The sequence below is a fragment of the Dipteris shenzhenensis genome, chromosome 32 (assembly GCF_047967505.1).
Source record: "Dipteris shenzhenensis isolate YYH24624 ecotype China chromosome 32, Dip_SZ_1.0, whole genome shotgun sequence".
NCBI lineage: Eukaryota > Viridiplantae > Streptophyta > Polypodiopsida > Gleicheniales > Dipteridaceae > Dipteris > Dipteris shenzhenensis.
In genome coordinates this window covers 43,623,568-43,643,046 of record NC_141627.1, presented here as the reverse complement: position 1 = coordinate 43,643,046, position 19,479 = coordinate 43,623,568, and the positions used below count along the sequence as shown (strand labels likewise).

Here is a 19,479-nt window from a genome sequence, read left to right as displayed (position 1 = left end):
GATGTCCGGGGGGGGGCGGGGGCGGAGGGGGCGGGGGCGGGGGGGGGGGTCGAGATGAGCTGGCGAAGCGTGGACAAGCAGCTGCCAAGTGCCCAAAGCCGTGGCACCTCAGGCACTGACCTGGCTGTCTGGTGACTATCATGCTCTGGGTGATGCTGCCGGCATCTGTCACAATCTCGATCACTGCAAGGAGAGTCGCAGGATCTGCCACAGCCACACGGACTCGGGGGGCTCCTGCCGTGGTCACCGCGTCGGCGAAAGTGTCGTGCATAACCCAGCCAAAGTGGGAGCCCAAGTCCCTGACAATCGGCCGCAGCTCAGCAGCAAGACCTGGAAAAACTAGTGTCACTGGGTGGCGAGGTATACGGAACCGAACATCAAAATCTGCTGCGCTGAATCCACGGTACCACGGGACTATCATGATAATCTTTCCATCCACCGATGTGGGAGAACCGGCAATCAGGTTGCTCGCAGCTTTCTCATTGGAGAGTTTGAGCCAGAAGATGCCCCTTCCCATAAGGGCCACCTCCTCAATATGGCCATCCTCTAGCAGGAGAGTGGACTGGAGCCAGTCCCTGATGGCTGATCTGGAGGGAGAGTGTCCAATGACTCTACCGTAAACAGAGGTACGGGCAAAGTCAATGGCAACCTCCTGAACACGAGATGATTGTTGCTCTGTCAGGATAACGCGGTAGGCATCTGGAGAGGGAGGGTCCGACTGGGCCTCCGGATCCGGGCAGGGAGCCGCCATACCGCCAAGACTAACTGCAAGCTTCCGATGAGGAACAGGCTGCCACCCAAAAAAGGGGGGGCGAAGTGGGAGGGTGGAGCTTGGGTGTGGAGAGGACGCGGAGGGTGGAGGCGAGGTGGAGAAGTGGAGCGGAAGGGCGGGCGAGGCGAAGTGAGGGGGCGGGGGGGTCGGGACGGGGCGGGGTGAAGGGTGCGGGGTGCGGGGAAGGCGGGGGGCGCGGAAGGGCGGGGGGGGCGGGGTTGGTGTGGCGGGGGCGGAGGGGTGAAGCGGGGGGCGGGGGAGCGGAATGGAGGCGGGGGGGCGAAATGGGGGCGGGTGGAGCGGAATGGAGGCGGAGGGGAGCGGAATGGAGGCGGGGGGGGGCGGAATGGGGCGGAATGGGGGCGGAATGGGGGTCGGGCGGAGGTGCGGGGGGCGTGGGGAGCGGAATGGGAGGCGGGTGAAGCGAGGGGTCGGGCGGGAGAGGCGGAGCAGCGAGAGGGGGGGGGTGAGGTGAAGCGAGGGGGGGGTGGGGTGAAACGAGGGAAGGGGGGGGGAGTGGAGGCGAGGGGGCGGCGATGGAGAGGCGAGGTGGAGAGACGGGATGGGGGGCGAGGGCGGCGATGGAGAGGCGGCGGGTGAGGGGGAGGGCGGGCGGGGGGCGAGGGCGGAGAGGCAGGGGGCGGGGGTGGTCGCGGCGAGGGGGGGGGCTAGGGAGGGGAGGTAGAGCTAGCGGTGGGGGGGAGGGAAGCTCGCAGGAGCTCTGTGCTAGCTAGTCATGCTACTGCAGATTACAATTGTGACTCTTGACTGTGACAAGGCGGTCTATATGCATCTGCCATCTAGTGGGCCATGTTTCACCTCCGGTCTGCGTCTCATGTACATGCTTGATCCCATCTCAATGCTGCATCTCGTGTTAAGCATCTTGCATCCCGTGCATCCTGTCCATCTTGTTCTTAGCTTGTGTCTTTCAATTGGTATCAGAGCTTGGATCTTGCCCTTGCTCACACACATCTATATGGAGGCATCAAATCTGCTGATTCACATCATCTAAGAGCTGCAGATTGTCATCAAGGTTTCGTTGCCGTATTAAGGTTGCAGATCAGGCGGTCGCCATGTTGCCAAACTTTTACATGCCCAGCTTGCTCTTGATCTACCTTGCTCACCTCAATTACTGCTCAAAATATGTTACGAGTTGCCTCTACTGGAGTTTGTGATCTGCATGGCCTGTCTACTATCCTGCTTGTGGTTTGTTGTCACTTATCTGCTCAACTCAGCTTCGAATTACATTTTTTTCTCTACTCAAAATCAGCTGGCTTATTGTTGCTTATTAGAAATCAGCCCTTCTGCTTCTGCTCAGCATAAAATTCTAGCATCTGAGCACATGAGTGGGTTGTCCAACCAGCATTTTCTGCCCAGAGTGTTGTTGGTGTTATAGATTCGACATTTTTTGGGAGACTGCTGACATTCCATCATCAACATTCTATCCAACAGCAAAATTGTGTCATATTTCTTCCCTGGTTTCTTTGAGGTTGCTAGGCATTGGCCTGTTCTGCATCCCTTCCTAAAAACAAGAGTTTTTTGCACTATTCTTTGGGATTTTTGTAAAGTGAAAGCATTTTTTGCTTAGATGCTCGTCTAAGAGAGATTAAAATGAAATGGTTAGTCTTCACAAGCAGTTGTAGCTTGAATGAAGAGATTGTGGTTAGTCTTCACAAGCAGTTGTAGCTTGAATGAAGAGATTTTTGACACTACATTTTAATTAGCCTTCTCCCTTAGTGCTAGCCTTTGTCATGGCTTACTCTGCCCTTCATCTCCGGAGTGCCAATAGAAACTCAGTACAAAGAGCTTTGTATAAACGGATGCTCAGTACAAAGACCTTTGTATAAACTCAGTACAAAGACCTTTGTATAAACACATGCTCAAGTATTTGTGGGTGTGTGGATTTATATGTGTGAGAGCATATGTGTAAACTATGGTCTACACCCACTGTGGGGTGCTGATGATGTCAATGTGGATGTCATAATAGCTAGGCCTTGCTAGCGTGATGGAGTTTATGGTTTTCAACCTTGTGAGTGACTATCATGAGATTGAAACTGCACTATGCTGTGTTTTTAGAGGATGAATTTGGGCATGTTCTTGGATTCATCTAGATATATACTCTTGCGTCTTGTGCTCATTCTCAAAGCTATGCAAGCTCATTCCTGGTGCTTTCAGGATATATACTCTTGCTTCTTGTGAAACTGCACCATGTTGTGGTTTTAGAGAATTAGTTTGGGCATGTTCTTGGATTCGTCTAGATAATTACTCTCGTTTCTTGTGCTCATTCTTAGAGCTATGCAAGCTCATTTTTGGTGCTTTCAAGTAGCACATTCTTGGAGCCTTGTGTGCTCATTCAAGAGCATTTCTCACTTGGTCCTGGTGCTTGTTTAGCACATTCCAGGTGGATCATTACACACTTTTTGTATCCTCTTACTTGTATTGGTGCTTCTAAGTTTTCGATTCATCGTTTGACATGCAGTAAGAATATCTCATTGTGCTTCCAATCTTATAAGCACTCGGGAATTAGAGTGATGCAAATTTTGGAGCATATGAAATTCTCAAATTGGGATGAAGCAGTCTTGTTCTATCTGGTTAGATTGCAGTCTTGTTGATTATTGCAATGTGCCATCAATTACAAGCAAAGGTGAATTTCGTAACTTGTCCTGTACGAGTTTGTTGATTCTTGTTGCTTACCGTGCTTGTGTACTGGTCCCGTATATCATCTGGAGATTGTCATTGTCATTGTAATCTGCTGCTCTTATATCTTGTAGTGCTCATGTAATGGGCATCTCGGCTCTCTAGTAATGATGGTTCAAGTCAAGGCATCCACTTTATGTTTGAACCTCTCTATCCCTCGCCACCTATGAAGTTCCAGCTCTAGGAGGGATGTGTTTCTGGTCTCATCCTCACCTGTGGCACATCTGAAGGTTGGTGCAAAGTTGTTGGTTTGAGGCTTTTGTTGAAGATTGTTCATGCAGCTGGCCATCCAAGAATTGCCTTCATTTTGTCCTCTTTAGATTGGGCCTATACAGGCTATCTTCGGCTCATACCTCCTTTCCATTGAAGGAGGGCTTGTTGGGAAGATTCAATGTAAAAAGCGTGTAATGTAAACATTAGAGAAGCACTCTAGAGTGGTGTTGTGAGTGTAGTGAGGTGTAAAATAATGATTGGGTGTGCGTGATAGGTTTGGATTGGGATAGGAGTGATGTAGGCAATGATATAGACGTGCTGATCTAAGCAATGAGGTGTGGACCACTTTTGATTAAATCCTATATAAGGCTCATGTTGATATCAATAGATGCTTTCACCTCCAACCTGTGTCACGAGGACATGATTTTTGTTGTGCAAATAAACCTGTGGACACTGAAGAACCCCCAAGGTGCACCCACTAGACCCAAATGCTAGGGGCAAGGCAAGGTTTAGGGGGCTCATAAAGTTGCACCCAAGGAAACCCAAAGTGTGTCATTGGTAGGAGGGTTAGAGGCATTAATGAGCCATGTGGCAGTCCCAAGTGTGCATATGATAGCAAGTTTCTAGCTGGATTTTCTCTCTCTACCCTTGGACTTTGTTTGCACCTTGGTGGATTAACCTTGTGTATGGATCTCTCTCTCTCTCTCTCTCTCTCTCTCTCTCTCTCTCGCTCTATGTGATCACTGTACGATGATTTTTCTCTCCCCCCAAGGCTGGCTGCACGCATTTCAAGACCTTCCATTTGAATGGCACGTAAATCAAGGCGAATGAAGTACATTAATTGCTGTACGGATTTCCGTACAGGCTGTACGGACTTTCCTTCTTGCTGTACAGATGGTACAATGCAGGCTTTATGGCTGTTTCATGTTGCGTGCATCCTGAGGTGTCTTCAACACTGATATATGAGCTATTTGCTGGCTGTACGGACAGATTTTTCAGATTGTGTGGGCTGTTGTATGGCTGATTGTATGATGCCCTTGCACACATCCCGAGGCAGCTTGCCAACTGTTCGGTCGCATTCTTCTGCCCGTGATCCACTTGCTCTCTTTCTCTCTGTCTTTCACTCTCCTAGGTGCCCATTTCTTCTGCTGGCCTTTGCTCTGGGATCTGCTACCCTCAGGAGGTGAATTCTCTCCTTCATTTTCTACTCTGGTTCATGGCTGAGGGTCACTGTGCACTGCTGGGAGGCCAAACAAGGGATAAATGCGAGGGTAGAGCTCACCCCTCTTCCAAGGACAGCGAGTACGGTCGTTCTAGCCCTCCTTTGATTTCCATTTTGTCATTTTGGGAAGGTTGTTGTTGCATTTTGTTGTTTGAAGTTTCCCCCTTGGCCATTCAGGCTGTGGATAGACACCCAGTCACAGAGGGTGTGCCTAGATTGGTGCCAGAGGGGCACAATGTGGATTTTCTTCGTGCTTTGAGGTCACATGTGCAGTTTGACACCTGTGTTGATGCAATGTCGCTCTGAGAGGCTGGACATTGTGCCAAACCCTGTGTAGCAAGCTTAATGCCTTGTGGAATGCCTAGACAGCTTTGTAGTGGACACAAACCGTGGGAAAATGCCTTAGCCTTGCCCTGGCAGTTGGGAACTAGTGTGTGCATTGGAATTGGATGCAGGTTGAGGCCAAGCATTGGCTCTGACAGGGGAATTGGAGGAAGCATAGCACAAGGGTGAGCCCCTGTTGTAAAAGCAGATTCCTTTTCCCAAAGAATTAAATGAATACCGAAAGGGGTGCCAAAGCATTTGAGGCCAGTGGGTGTCTCGTATCTGATTTCATTGAGTAGGGGCATTCTAGTCTCCATCTATCTAATTTGTGCAAGTTTATTTTCTAAGTGGTTTCATTGTAATTAAGTGGCTGGAAGTTATTGAATATGGCTGTAAATGATGTTGTCAGTTTAGTTAAGATACACTGCCCTTTAGACATTTGAAGGCCAGTTTCAGCCTGAGACTCGTGTACATGCTCAATCGTGTCTCAATGCTGCACCTCTTGTCCTGTATCTTTGCATTTTGTACATCCTGTCCACCTTGTGCTCAGCTTGTGTCTTTCAACCTGCTGAATTGAAGTCACCTTTCTTTCTTCGACCAAAGTCCACCTTCAGTCATCGTTGAAGCTGATCCATTGCGTAAGCTATCTGGCTTTACCACCAAGGATGTTCACCTCCTTGGATCGATACAATGTTTTAAAACATACCTACACTTGCCTGTAACGTAGCAGAGTTAATATCACCTGTAGATAGATAAATGCCATTGCAATTACCAACTAAGAAAGCAAAAGACATCTAGCGCGGAAGATATGCCACTGTACAACACCCAGGTTATCTTGCTTCGAGACTTGTATAGATACAGAGAGCGCTTCAGATAAGAGAGAGGGAGTACACAGATGTACAACCAAAATAGATACCTTCTACATATAGAAAGTTGTACAAAAGAAGCTCCAAAAGTGTACCAACACCTGCAGCAAACATCCGCTGAGGTATGACAGCAACATGAGCTCTGTAGTGGAACCCATCCTAGGTCATCCTAGATCACCATGTTCCTCGTAGTAGTAGTTTACTGTAGGCTGAGTGTGCATTCTGCTTCCTCCCGCTCACACATGTACTGTCCTATTGCCTATAGATAATGTACCAGAAAAACTGCTTTATTACTAAATACACATTTCAATTTCTCTTGATCTCTTTCACTCGGTAGCTTATTTTTATCTTCAGTTTCAATTTGATGTGCAATACCATCTCCATTAAGCAGGGGCAAAGAGGGTCGAATAGGACAAACAAATTCAGCATAATGTGCCTCATGGTGCATATGTTGTGGGCTCCAAGCAAGGACGTACGCTACTGTTCATCTCAGTTTTATGGAGTGGACAAAATGTTGAGAAATTGTCCTATTCTCTACCATTTCCTTCTTCTCAGCTTCTTAGTTTCTTTCTAAACTATCTTGACTTCTCCAGCGTGTTGCTACCTGCTCTGTATGCCTTCTCTAATTTTTCAATTTCTCTTTTGGCAATAAAGCTTGTATCCAGCTCATAGCTTCTTTCTGAAACCTACTGATAGGTCTTGGTTGGCATCTTTTTATGTTGCTTGTGGTGCATTGCAAAAGGGAGATAGGTGCACTAGTATCTAGGACTCAATATTAATCATTCTTTTGTTTCTCTTTGTACAATCTTACACTTTGCATATTCTTTTATAGGTTAGAGGAGATATAGCACGAGCTGTATTATACATGGCAGTACGATATGGAGTCATTGACGCTGATGGTGAAGTGAATCTACAATTGTCTGATGTTCCACATGCTGGTTTGACATAGCCTTTCAAATTTCATAGTGAAGTAGAAAGTTTGAAAGATTTGTAAAAAAAAAAAAAAAAAAAGGTTTGAAAGATTCGTAATGTATTACATGAATGTTTTGGGTTACCAACTAGATTTGTCTGCTTTTGTTATTACAGATGAGTCACATGCGTTCAATGCGTATGCAGGCTTGTTTCTTCTACTTGTGTCGGGTTGATGGTGTTAGAACAAATTGATGAAGGTATACCTATGTTTGTGGGTGTGTGCTTGTGTGTCCATGTGTGTGACCACCTGTGTGGTGAGTGTGCCTGTAGTAGGTGTGATTGATGATGTGTCAGTCAGTAGGTGTGAGTGTGGAAGGTTCTAGTGGATGATTGAGAAATTCATGGAGAGATTAGTGGAGTGATTTGCGGATCTGGGATGCTCTCTCTTGAGCTCACATACAATGTATCACTGGCATATATATTGGTACTTTCTCTCATGAATAAACTACACTTTCTCCTTCATTGTTGATCTCATCATGACTTCCTTTCAGTCCCTTCATTTGGTATCAGAGCCACGTCCTCCTTGAGCACCTAGCCTCCATTTTTTTGCCACGTGTCATCATCTCCTTCATCTTCTCCATCTTCTTCCATATTTCACCTCCTTTTTCTCCAAAACTTGCAAAGCTTGGTTCTCCTACCACACGCAACCATTTTCGGAATGCTCTCAGCAGTAGACTCCTCTAGTAGGGGTGAACCTACAACAGCAAGCATTTAGATAGAAATGCAGTATATGCGCCATGCCGTCTCTAACTTTGTTCACCGAAGTTTCGCACAATTCCATCGATAGGGAATACACTTTTCTAATTCTTTCAAGCCACAGTTGGGCGACGGTATAAGACGTCTTGGGTACGAGTCTGAGACCATTTGGTCCACTGACCAAGGAGAATTCTGCAAAAAGATAGTCGCTTTTCATCAGCGTTTCCCGAACAAAATCACGCACCATTTTGCTCATGCTTCATACTAAAAACTCTCCTTAGTAAGAGCTTTCATTGCGCTATAAATGCCCCCTTTGTTGCTACTCAGGACATGTCAAATTGGATCCTCCAATCTCTGCTTGCTCAATTTGGGGGTAACTCAGAAATCTTGGTCAAAGCTTGACTTTTCCAGAAGTCTGTCATTTAAAAACTTTTCTTCTATATGGGTTTTAGTTGCTTGAAGTGATAGATCTTGAATTGACTGAGTATTGACTTCAATATGGACCATGGAAGTATCATGGTATATTTCATATTGAAGTGGTGTATAGTCAAAGATTTGACTATCTTTATGAAAACTATGCTTTGCATGATGAATGCTTGCTTCAACAAAGATAAAGCGTGTATATTCTATGATGATGATATTGTGATGACATGGATGTTGACTATGTACGAGCTTCAATGTATAAGAGTAGACACTGCCTTTGTTCTTCTGACAAGTGGTAAGACCCTCTTCATATTCAATCTATTTGAAGGCATATGGGATGCAAGAAAGATCAAAAAGCAAAAGAGGTATACAAAGAACTACACCAAGAACCTCTCCAATGACAATGTACCTCACACTATGGTAGCTTGGAAGAGAAGAAGGAAAAGGACAAGACATGCCATCAAAGGGGGGTATTTCCTCACATCTTCAATTTAGAATTTTTGTGGTTGTTGATGGTCAATAAGGGTTATTTGCCTTGGGATGTCCCCCTGAAAAGATTGTATTGGGTTTTGTAAGGGTTGCTAGTCATTTTGTCAAGAAACCTTCAAGAGAGATTGTAAACCAGGGACCAAAATTGGAGTGAGATCATGTTGGAGCTAGGGTGTCCAAATGAGTCTACTGGCAATGCAACTTAGAGTGAGTCTAGGTCGGGATTATGTGTGTTGCCACTAGAGGTCGGCAAGCCATGAAGTTTCCCATAGACTACTGCTAGGGGTCAAGGCATGGGTGTTAGAACAAATTGATGAAGGTATACCTATGTTTGTGTGTGTGTGCTTGTGTGTCCATGTGTGTGACCACCTGTGTGGTGAGTGTGCCTGTTGTAGGTGTTTTATACTATGGTCTACACCCACTGTTGGGCACTGATGACGTCAGTGGGGATGTCATAGTAGCTAGTCCCTGCTATGCGTGATGGAGTTTACGGTTTTCAATCTTATGAGTGACTATTGTGAGATGGAAACTGCACTATGTTGTGTTTTTAGAGGATGAGTTTGGGAATGTTCATGGATTCATCCAGGTGTATGCTTCTGCCGTATTAGCGGACATGCAAATTTCACCTTGTGAAGTTTTCGTCCAAGTTGCGACCTGCTCGTATTGTGATAATTCTTTCTATCTTAAATGGTGGGTTGCCCTATCAGCTAGATTTAGATGCTCGTTTGGGAGAGACTAAAATTAAATTGTTTAGACTTCACAAGCAGTTGTAGCTTGATGAAGAGATTTTGGACTACTTTTTGATTAGCCTTCTCCTTTAGTGCTAGCCTTCGTCATGGCTGAGCCTGCCCTTCACCTCCGGAGTGCCGAGAGAAACTCAGTACAAAGACACTTGTATGAAAGGATGCTCAAGTATGTGTGGGTGTGTGGATTTGTATGTGTGAGAGCATACTTTTATACTATGGTCTACACCCACTGTTGGGTGCTGATGACGTCAGTGGGGATGCCATAGTAGCTAGTCCTTGCTATGCGTGATGTAGTTTATGGTTTTCAATCTTATGAGTGACTATCGTGAGATGGAAACTGCACTATGTTGTGTTTTTAGAGGATGAGTTTGGGAATGTTCCTGGATTCATCTAGGTATATATCTCTTTAGGTTGCTGTTCTTCAAGTTGTTGTAGATAAGCTCCCCGCTACAAGTGGACAATAACGTTGTAAAAACCTGGAGGATGCTATTAGATATGCAAAAATCTACGTTGACACTACGGCCAAAGGCACTTCTTCATAGAAATCTCAGCCTACCACATGCACCGAGACAAAGGACTTTAGGAAGAAGATATAATTCTGTCCTACAAGGCCTTCACAGACTCAAGCCACGAGTCCTTTACAGACTCTTGCTGAAGTGACTACAAAGTCTGTCAAGAAAGCAGGCAAACCTTTTAGTATCTGGAGGAGGGTCATTGCTTCGTTTGTGGACAAAAGGGACGCATGCAGATGGAATATTTGAAGTCTTAAGACTAAGTAAAAGAATGCAACTTTGACTGGGTTCAAAGGGGACACTGTCTCTTCCATGCACACATAGTCTTATGTCAAAGTCTTTGCAAAATGGATTGTAACTTTAACATGAAAGTATTCAGACCCAATGACCTTGTTCCCATATATGGATCGGTCGTGAGTAGAATAGTTCACATCCTGATTGATTCTGGTAGTTCTCAATGCTAAACTTATGCAGAAATTAGGTGGACATGGCAACCGGGAAGCAGATTTGCGATCGATGAGTGACGTAGATTCCCGTTACCATATAAATCTACATAGAAGGTCTAGTTGACACAGTACACACTTTGATGGCCATTTGGGCGAGCATGCACGGATCCTCCATAGTAGCCACTGCCAAGAGAGTTTCTTTTTCCAGAGTTTGGAGGGGATCTCCTTTCTTCTCTAAGTTTCCTTCAGGGTTGAGATAGCATTTTCAGCCTCCGCCTTGGTTCTTTATTAGCTCACTTTGAGCTATTTTTTCCTCATGCATTGCATGATGTACTCCCGCATTTGAGCTTGCTCTCGCGGTTTTCATTCATACTTAATGAAGTAATTTTCTTGAAAAAAAAGAGAGCAAATTATTGAAGTACAAGTGTTGTATTTAAATTAATTACTTCTGTAATTCCAATCTTTTTTTTTTGGTCATTATTATAGGAGAGGTTGCATAAGTTGAATGTCCAAACTGATTAGCAGAGTCATCATTAACTTCTGTCCAAGGGGGTGTACCCTATGTATTACAGGGTGATTTGGATGTTCCTTGTAAACTCGTTGGAAGGTGTTAATATGATTGCGAATTCTAAGCATGAAGTGTATGAGTGTGTATTGTGTAATTTTTGCATCTGAAGTAGATCATGCTGATAAATCTGTAAGTTAGATGCATGGGAAACATGAGCATTTGCCAAAATGAAAGCAGAATTTGCAGATGTATTTCCATTTGAGTTGGTGCATGGTTTGCCACCCGTTTGGGTGGTAGATCATTTGGTAGAATTAGTTCTAGGAGTTCAGCCTGTAAGCGTGATGCCTTACAGAATGAGTTGAATGGAAGAAGATGAGGTATCTTGATAGTTGTCAGAATACCTATGTATGAGACAGATTGGGAAAAGTAAATCTCCCTCAGGGTGCATTTCACTTCTCTTTCCATTCTTGAGGAATTAGACCTTATCAAGATTGTGACCAAGTAAATCATCCTAACGTAGATGGATTATTCTCATCAATGATGCAAAGGCTTAAAAAGAAGTTGTGAGGACGTGTGGCATGTTTGTGCAAATGATGAAATGAGAGCTTTGAATTGGGCATCTATTACAACCCCTTGTCACCACACTACGTTGTGTACAATAGTTGATAGGAATTTGCCTCCCAGCCTAGGTAGCTCGAGACGGAAGTCCCACGGCTTGAAGCTTCATGAATGAGCCATTCTTCATCCCTAAGCCCAATTGCCACCTTCTATTTATGCAGTAGTCCACTTAGGGCACTTATTGGACCTAGGAGTTAGGACTAGTACTAACTGTCCTCGCTGTCCTAGCTAGGCACTACTAGGGCTTAGGGTCACAGTTCACTTAAACCCATTGACCAATGACCACTTCCTTATCTCTATCTTCCTAATCTAAGGTGTCCCCCTCGACATTAACACAACATCTTATTATCGTTGATGCAACATTTCCTTCCCCTTAAGAAGAGTTGATGTCCTCGACAACAATGTTAAGAAAACACTTTTTGAGTTTGCTTACACTTTCCCCTGTAGCTTGAACCATCTTTCCACTTTATAGGACATATTTGAATAATCGTTTTTTTTTTGCGCAAAAAGTAGTGCTAGTTATATTACTTGAAAGCGAGAGTACAAGAAGGCCTAAAGGCCAGCGGGCTGTAATCACAAAATGGATTCAGCCCGAGGAGTCAAAATGCTAAATACAAGCCTCTTAGGGCATAATCATCGGAGAGTGGACAAACAGCCATGGTGGAGGGGCGTAATGCCATTGAAGACTCTGAGTGGAGTGCTGGAAGAACAACTCCCGGTGGTCCCAGTCGCGAAGGAAACGTCGTCTCTTTTCCTTCCCTGCCTGGGACTCTCCCTGAATCTGATCCCACTGACCCTTGAGCGTGTGAATGATCGTGCTCCAGATGTCTGCTAGGGTCTGGGTAGTAGAAGTAGTCTGAGCTCCTACAGTCTGCGCGCATGTGGAAGTCCAGATATGCCAGCCTGCAATGCTCCCTATGATCTCCCAAACTGGGTGCCGAGGCATCGCTCCTGCATCTGTCTCTGTCAGATGCCAAGGGAAGCTGTCCATGTATGCCCAGGTGGCCTGCGTGATGAAAAAGACGGGATCCTGTCTAGAGAACTCATAGGCCAAGTGATGTCCCGGTTCAGTGCTGCACCAGCAAACGGCTCCCCAAGTGATCGGTCCTAGCTCTCGCTAAGATCCCCATGATTCCCTTCCAAACCGTCTGCGCATGCGAGCAGCTCCAAAGGCAATGCTTCAGGGACTCCTCCTGAAAACACATCTGGCAATGCCCCTCCTGCCCCATCTGTCTCAGCCAGCTGCCAATTGGAAGCCCCTTGTGTGCCACCATCCAAAGGAAGTAGGAGATCTTCCTCGGACGCTAGCTAGCCCAAAGAGTCTTCCAGAAAGTGCGAAGAAAGACCAAGGATATCCCCTGGGCATACCACCTATGTGCCTGTGTGGGTAGCCCTCGCTGGAGAGCCCCAAGAGCACGCCGACCCGTGCGTGCACTGTAAGAAAAGAAGGGGGTAGGGTTCTCTGAGGTCTCCGATGGTGGCCAACGCCACTTTCCTGGGTCCCACTCCACCTCTGTCAAGGAACGGCCCTCCCATATCGAGAGTCTCCAATCCTGGTCCTGCATAATCAGGGGGTCTATATGCCACGTTCTTCCCTTGTAGCCCTACAATGCGAAGGCACTGCCAGGGAAGCTGGGGGTCGATCACGGCCTCTCTGCTCTGTAGGCGACTGTCATCAGTGACGGAGAAGAAGTGTACCGAGGAGTCCGAGAAGAGGCTTGCAACCACCAAAGGAATGCCTCGTGGAGTGAACTGTCCTAGCCACCTCTCATCTCCCGGGAAGAGCTGTCCGGTGACTATGGGAATCCTCCAACCTGTATGGCAGCATCAATCTCCGCTCGCCGAGCCTGAATCCCACGTGCCGTACCTACTGCTGCTGCCAGCTAGCCTGGGCTCAGCTGACTGTAGACGTCCCTCCAAACCCGGAGCGAGCGCGCTGGCCCACGCGCCCAGAGCGCCCAAGGGATATGGGATCTCTCTCCAAGCTGACGACCTGTAACATCTGTCACCTGGCTGCTCCAGATCAGGGGCTGTCTGTCTATCTCCTCTCGGCAGCTAGGGGGAACCTGGGAAAGGCTGTGTCGCAACTTCCTCCAGACCGAGATGAGGCTACGGAGGAAGGGGGAACGGGGCTGAGTCAAAGGAGCTGAAGTGAAGATCCATTGGATAGAAGCTGCCAAACACCCCCTCTCTGGGGAGTACACGCACTGAGACCATGCTGTAGCAAGAGCTTCCACGTCTGCCCTCCTGGGGTCAGACCGTGGATGACTAGCTTGCCAAGAAGTGCCTGACTCTGCAGTTCTGGATCTATGATGCTGAGGCCGCCCTTTGCGTGGGGGAGAATGACCGTCTGCCAGGCGACCCTAGCTCTGGTGGTGCCGGAACCGTCTGAACCAGACCATAGGAAGTTCCGCACCAGTCTCCTCAGCTGGGCTACACAAGTCCTCGAGAAACACCAGCAAGAGGCCACATACCAAGCAGTGGCAAGAAGGACCTGGTTGACCACAAGGGCCCTGCCTGCCAAGGAAAGCCGAGCCGTGCTCCAGAAAGCAAGCTTCCGTCGTATGGAGGCTAGGACCGGCAAGAATTGCTGAGCCGGTGTGATGTCCAGGCCTACCTGGAATCCCAGGTAACGTGTCGTCTGTCCTCTAGGGATCCAGCGAACCCCAGGAAAATACCCCATTGTGAGTTGGCTCCCGGATCCGTAAGAAAACCAACTGACTTATGCTAGTCGATTTTCACTCCAGCCGTAAGGCAAAAAATCTCTAGGGACAATCTCACACGCTCCAATGACTCGACATCATCCTGCACATATAGGGCTGTGTCGTCTGCATACTCGGAGTCCAGAAGCTCTGCATCATCTCGAATAGGGAGACGCATGCTGCGAAGACCAGTGGTACGGGCTCGAAGGAAGTGGGTCATGGCCTCCGCAAAAAATAGGAAGAGGTAGGGCGCTAATGGACAGCCCTGACGCACCGAGTGCTCGAGTGTGAATCTCTCCCCCATCTTGCCACTAATGATAACCCGACTGGAGGCCGATCTGTAAAGGCTAGCAATACCTTTGATCCACTCGTCCGGGAAACCAAACCGAGAGAGTGTACCTTCCAAGAAGGACCAGTCTACCCTATCGTACGCCTTCTCAAAGTCGAGAAGGAGCATGGCAAGGTGCTGGCCACTGTGCTGGGCCCATTCCGTCACCTTTGAGAAAGTGAAGATGTCCAAAATGCTGCGATCTTGGACAAAACCAGTCTGGGTGTCATGAATCAAGTCGTGTAACAGGGGGCGGATGCGGCTGCTGATCATCTTGGCGAGGATTTTGTAGGTGGTCGGGAGGAGGGTGATTGGGCGCCATTGTCTGATAACCTGGCGGTCCCCCCCTTTGGGGATGAGGCAAATCAGGCCTGTCGCAAGGCTCTCTGGCATCTGCCCGATGGAGAAGATGTGCTGGAAGGCTGCGAGCAAGGGCCGGTGAATAGCGCTCACCGCATCTTGCATCTCCGCAACTGTGAAAGGGGCGAGAAGGGTGTCGCTCATGCTAGGCTGCACGAGCCGCGGTGTGGATCTCCACACCTCCTCCCTGCAAATGCGGCCACGAGGGTCTGGGGGCTCCTGCTGGAACAATGATCTGTAGAAGTCTGTCGCCAAGTCCTGGACCTCGTCTAGATCTGTCCTAACACTACCATCCTGCGCCCTAAGAGAACAGAGCTGTTCCCCTGCTGACCTCTGTCAATGAGTCCTGAAGAACTCTCTGCACATCCTGTCGCCTTTCCTAGCCCAGAAGGACTTGGAAGCATGAAATGAAAACTCTGAGCGACGCTGGGTGATCTCCTCTAGCATGGCTCGGGCCCGAATCTCTTGCTGTCTGAGCTCCTCAGAGCCCGGAGAAAACTGTTGCATCCGCTGAATCGAAGCGAGATCACGTCTGAGACCCCTCTCCCGCGCCCAACACCACTATCTACCCGAATCACCTCCTGCTGGCAAATGAGGCTAGACTCAGCAAGCGCCTGAGCTACCTGTGCTGCCATATCCCTGGTGGGGTCCCAATCCTGCTCCCATAGGTCCACTATCCTGCTGTGTGAACCGCTGCTCTGGAGTAGATGGAGTCTGGGATCCGGCATGAATGTGGAGGTGAGGACTGAGAGGCTGAGTCCAGGACTAGGATGACTGGGGCATGGTCTGAAAGTGTCGTCCCTGGAACCATTCCTGACTCTCCTCCTCTGCCAAGCGCCCAATCACTGACATAGAAACGGTCCAGCCGCTCTAGAAGTTTGCCTCCCTCCCTCCTGTAACCCCCGAAGAAGTCTAGACTCTCGGGCCATCTGCGAAAGGAAGGCTCCCTCCAACTGTCTCGATCTCCCACTGCGAAGAGGAAGGAGTCCGAATCTGCCTGCTCTGACTGAGCTATACCAAGGAACTCTGGGCCCCGTCCTTGCTGATCCTCTAAGGTCTCAAGGTTGTTGAAGTCCCCTCCTACAATCCAAGAGTCCATCTCTGGCAACAAGTCTGTCAAGGATCTCCAAAAAACGGATCTACGTCGGAGATCAGTCGGGGCGTAGATATTGAGGATGCCGATACGGAATCCCTCAATATGCAAGCCCACCCAAAGCGCACGTCCTGGGATCATAGTGCCAAAACCACACACATGCTGAACTAGAGAAGCGTCGATGGAGGTATAGACACCCCCGCTCCTCCCCTGCTTGCCAATCGAAGGTTCCCAGTAGGTGTGGGAGCGTCCTGTGAGGACCTTCCCACAAATACTGGTCTGTGAAGCCAAAAGCTTGTGTTCTTGTAGTAGGAGCACATCTACCTTTCCCACCAAGGCTGGCTGGAGCTCCTGTCTGAGCACCATCTTCTTGGGGCCACGGGTGCTTAATGAGTGGAACCCGTTAACGTTCCAAGAGATAATGCGTAAACTCATGAGGAGGGAAGGTGGGCCACAAATAGCTGTCTGCTTGCGGTCGAAGTCGAAGTGGTCGGAGGATGTCCTGTGTGGAGACGAAGGCGCTTCTGTGAAGGTTTCGAAGGAGAGGCCGGATCATCGGACCCATCCTCTAAAACCTTCAGCAGAGGGGAAAGGCCCTTCATCCCGTGGTGGTATGCTCTCTCTAAATAGCTCAACGCCTCTGCCAAGGAAATGCTGTAGAAGCCCGCTACCTCTAATGTCCTCCATGGGCGAATCCCTTCCGCATAGGCCCACTCCAGCGGTGGTCTAATAATGACCAGGAGTCGGAAACGTTTGGCGCTGTGGCGCCAACGCAGATGAACATCACCCTCCTGCCACTGCTGCTGAAGAAGCTCCGCTGCTCTGCTACCAATCCAGTCCTGCACCTGCTCCTGGGACTGTTCTCGTATCGTCTCCCAAACATTTTCATTCGTCCATTGCTCATTCCCTTCACTGGAGATAGTGAAGGAATAGCTAGGACCATCGTGTGGAGCAAGGATGGACACCTTATCCTCCGCCCCCTTGCGGAGGAAGAAGATGCTGATGTCTAGGCATGCGGGGAAGGAGCCAATACGTGCTGCATCCAAGTAATCCCAAGGACCTGCTCGATAAAACTCCAACAGAAGAGCTCTAGGAGCAGCCCTTGGGCATGGGGACGAAGATGAGGAGTTTGAACCAGAGGGAGGGGTGCTGGCCACCTGCGGGGAAGGGCCTCTCCCCTCCGCCGGGCCCGGAGGGATAGGCGAGGGTGAGGTCTGTGCTGGCTTCGGGGCTGCAGGTGGCGCAGGTGAGGGGGGGGTTCCCTCTGGATCATGCTCGAGGAAGAGAGTGGAGTGGAAACCACCGGTGCAGAGGGGGATCCTGGAGGGGGTGGGGGTCAAAGAATCGAGGAGGAGGGGGGAGGGGGAGGAGGGCGGGGTGAAGGATGAGGGGGAGGCTGGCTGACCTTCTCCTTTCCCTTACCGGGCTGCTGATGAGTAGGGACCATCGGAGGGGGCTCTTGCTGTAGATGGGCAGGTTTTTTGGGGCCTGCTTTGTTTCCCTTCCATTTTCATTTGTCCTCCGTCTAGCCTTCCCCTTCGGGAGGGGATGTCGCTGACTGGTGCGGAGTATCCTGAGTTGCCTGAACAGGGGTCTTCTGAGGTTCTGTACCCGTGAAGCGAGGACATGAGCGCGCCTGGTGCCCGAAGCCATGGCATCTCAGACACTGGTTTGGGCGACCAGTGACCAGAATGCGCTGCGTCACCACACCTGTGTCTGTCTCTATCTCGAACTCCGAGGGGATGCTCTGTGGATCAAGGACTGCCACTTTGACACGTGGCACCCCTTGGGCTGCCGCCGCATCAACGTAGGTGTCCTGCATAGGCCAACCAAAGTGCGCCCCCAGGTCCTTGATGATCGGGCGAAGCTCGGTTGCGAGACCTGGGAAGATAAGGGTAAGTGGATGGCGAGGAATGCGAAAGTGGGCATCGAAGTCCACTACACTGAAACCCCTGTACCATGGGACCATGAGGATGATCTTCCCACCCACAGAAGTAGGGGATCGCCTGACCATGTCGCTCGCAGCTTGTGCTGAGGAGAGCTTAAGCTAGAAGATGCCATGTCCCATGAGTGCAACCTCCTCAATGTGACTGTCCTCGAGGTAGAGGGTGGACTGCAACCAGTCCCTGATGTCTGCTCGTGAAGGGGAGTAGCCAATGACTCTCCCATAATCTGATGTCTGGGAGAAATCCGTGGCGGCCTGCTTCACCAAGGAGACCTGGTGCTCTGTCAATGTAACGCGATAGGCTGATGGAGGGGGGGGGTCCGTCTGGGCCACTGGTTCCGGGCACGTAGCCGCCATATCGCTCGACTACTCTCCGAGGCGGGGGAAGGGAAAGGAAACGGAAGGAACGGGGATGGGGATTAAGGTGGGGGCGGGGGGAAGGGGGGGTGGAGAGGTACGGGGAAACGGGGGGGGAAGAAGGTGGTGACGAAAGGGTTGGCAGGGGAAGAGGAGGAGAAAGAGAGGGGGGGGCAGCGCAGTGCAGGGGGGTGAGAGGAAGGGGAAGGGAGGGTGTGGCAGCGCCGCACGAGGGGGTGGGGAGGAGAGGTAAGGAGGGGAGGGAAAAAGGGGGGGCAGCGTGGCCAGCAGCGGGGAGGGGCAGGAAGGGGCGAGGGGGTTGGTAGCGCCACGCGAGGGGGTGGGGCGGGTGGGGGGGGCTGAATGCGGCGAGGGGGGGAGCAGGGCGGAGGAGTGAAACGGGGGGGGGGGGCGACGGGCGGAGAGGGGGTGAGGTGAGTGGAGCGGGGCGGAGCGGAGCGAGGCGGGGTGAGGTGAGGTGAGCGGAGCGGAGCGGAGTGAGGCGGGGTGAGGTGAGCGGAGCGTGGCGAGGGGGGAGGGGAGGAACGACGGGCAGAGGATGAGGAGAGGGGGGCGGCTGGCTGCGCGGCAGCAGCTGACGGAGGTAGAGGGAGGGCTGCACAGCACGCGAGGGGGGGGTAGACGGGGAACGGAGGAGGGAGGGAGTTCGCAGGAGCAACGAATGCTTGCTTTCCATGAATTGATCCAATACTCACTATTTGAATAATCGTATGATGTGTAACCTTTTCTTTAATGTCAAGGATTCTTTTTCGAGTTTGCTTACACTTTCCCATGTGGCATTGAAGCATCTTTCCACTTTATTGAATATTCTCGAATAATTGTATGGCGTGTACGATTTTCTTAAATGTTCAGAATTCATTTTGGTTCGTGTGGAAGCATTGGGGTTTGCCTTCAAGCTATAAAAACTCAAGCAGTCACTTTTTTAAACAACTAACATGAAATTCTGGATGTCTTATACATCCTTCCGGCCAGGCTGAAAGTGTTGGGCTCGAGTTACCTGGCTAACCAGGTCCAAGAGCTACCACCGAGTAGCCGAGCAGCGTGATCCTGAGCAACTGGGAAGAGCCAAAATAGGCCATGCCGTGGAGCCAACCCCTGGCAGCGGTATCTGTATGCGAAACGCAAAGACCCCACCCCACCCGAGTATCTAAACATGAGAGTAGTCAAAT

At 49.5% G+C, this 19,479-nt stretch overlaps 1 protein-coding gene and 1 pseudogene across 8 annotated transcripts in view; one reads left to right on the top strand and one right to left on the bottom strand.

The window, feature by feature from the left end:
* LOC147880803 (uncharacterized) overlaps positions 1–19,479 on the top strand; it is an 88,584-nt gene that overhangs the window by 47,143 nt on the left and 21,962 nt on the right. For 6 of the 8 annotated variants that reach the window (XR_015540577.1, XR_015540576.1, XM_087370999.1 and 3 more), the window contains exon 7: positions 6,927–7,032. The exons of 1 other annotated variant lie outside the window; for it this stretch is intronic. Coding sequence is in view for 5 of the 7 variants with exons in the window: in XM_087370999.1 (XP_087227125.1) it covers positions 6,927–7,032 (106 nt within the window). In the remaining 2 variants the exon portion in view is untranslated. Of the gene's footprint in view, positions 1–6,926; positions 7,033–7,180; positions 7,264–19,479 lie in introns of all 8 variants that reach the window. One more of the 8 variants, XM_087371002.1, reaches the window with a different exon arrangement.
* LOC147880804 (uncharacterized) lies at positions 15,460–15,993 on the bottom strand (annotated as a pseudogene).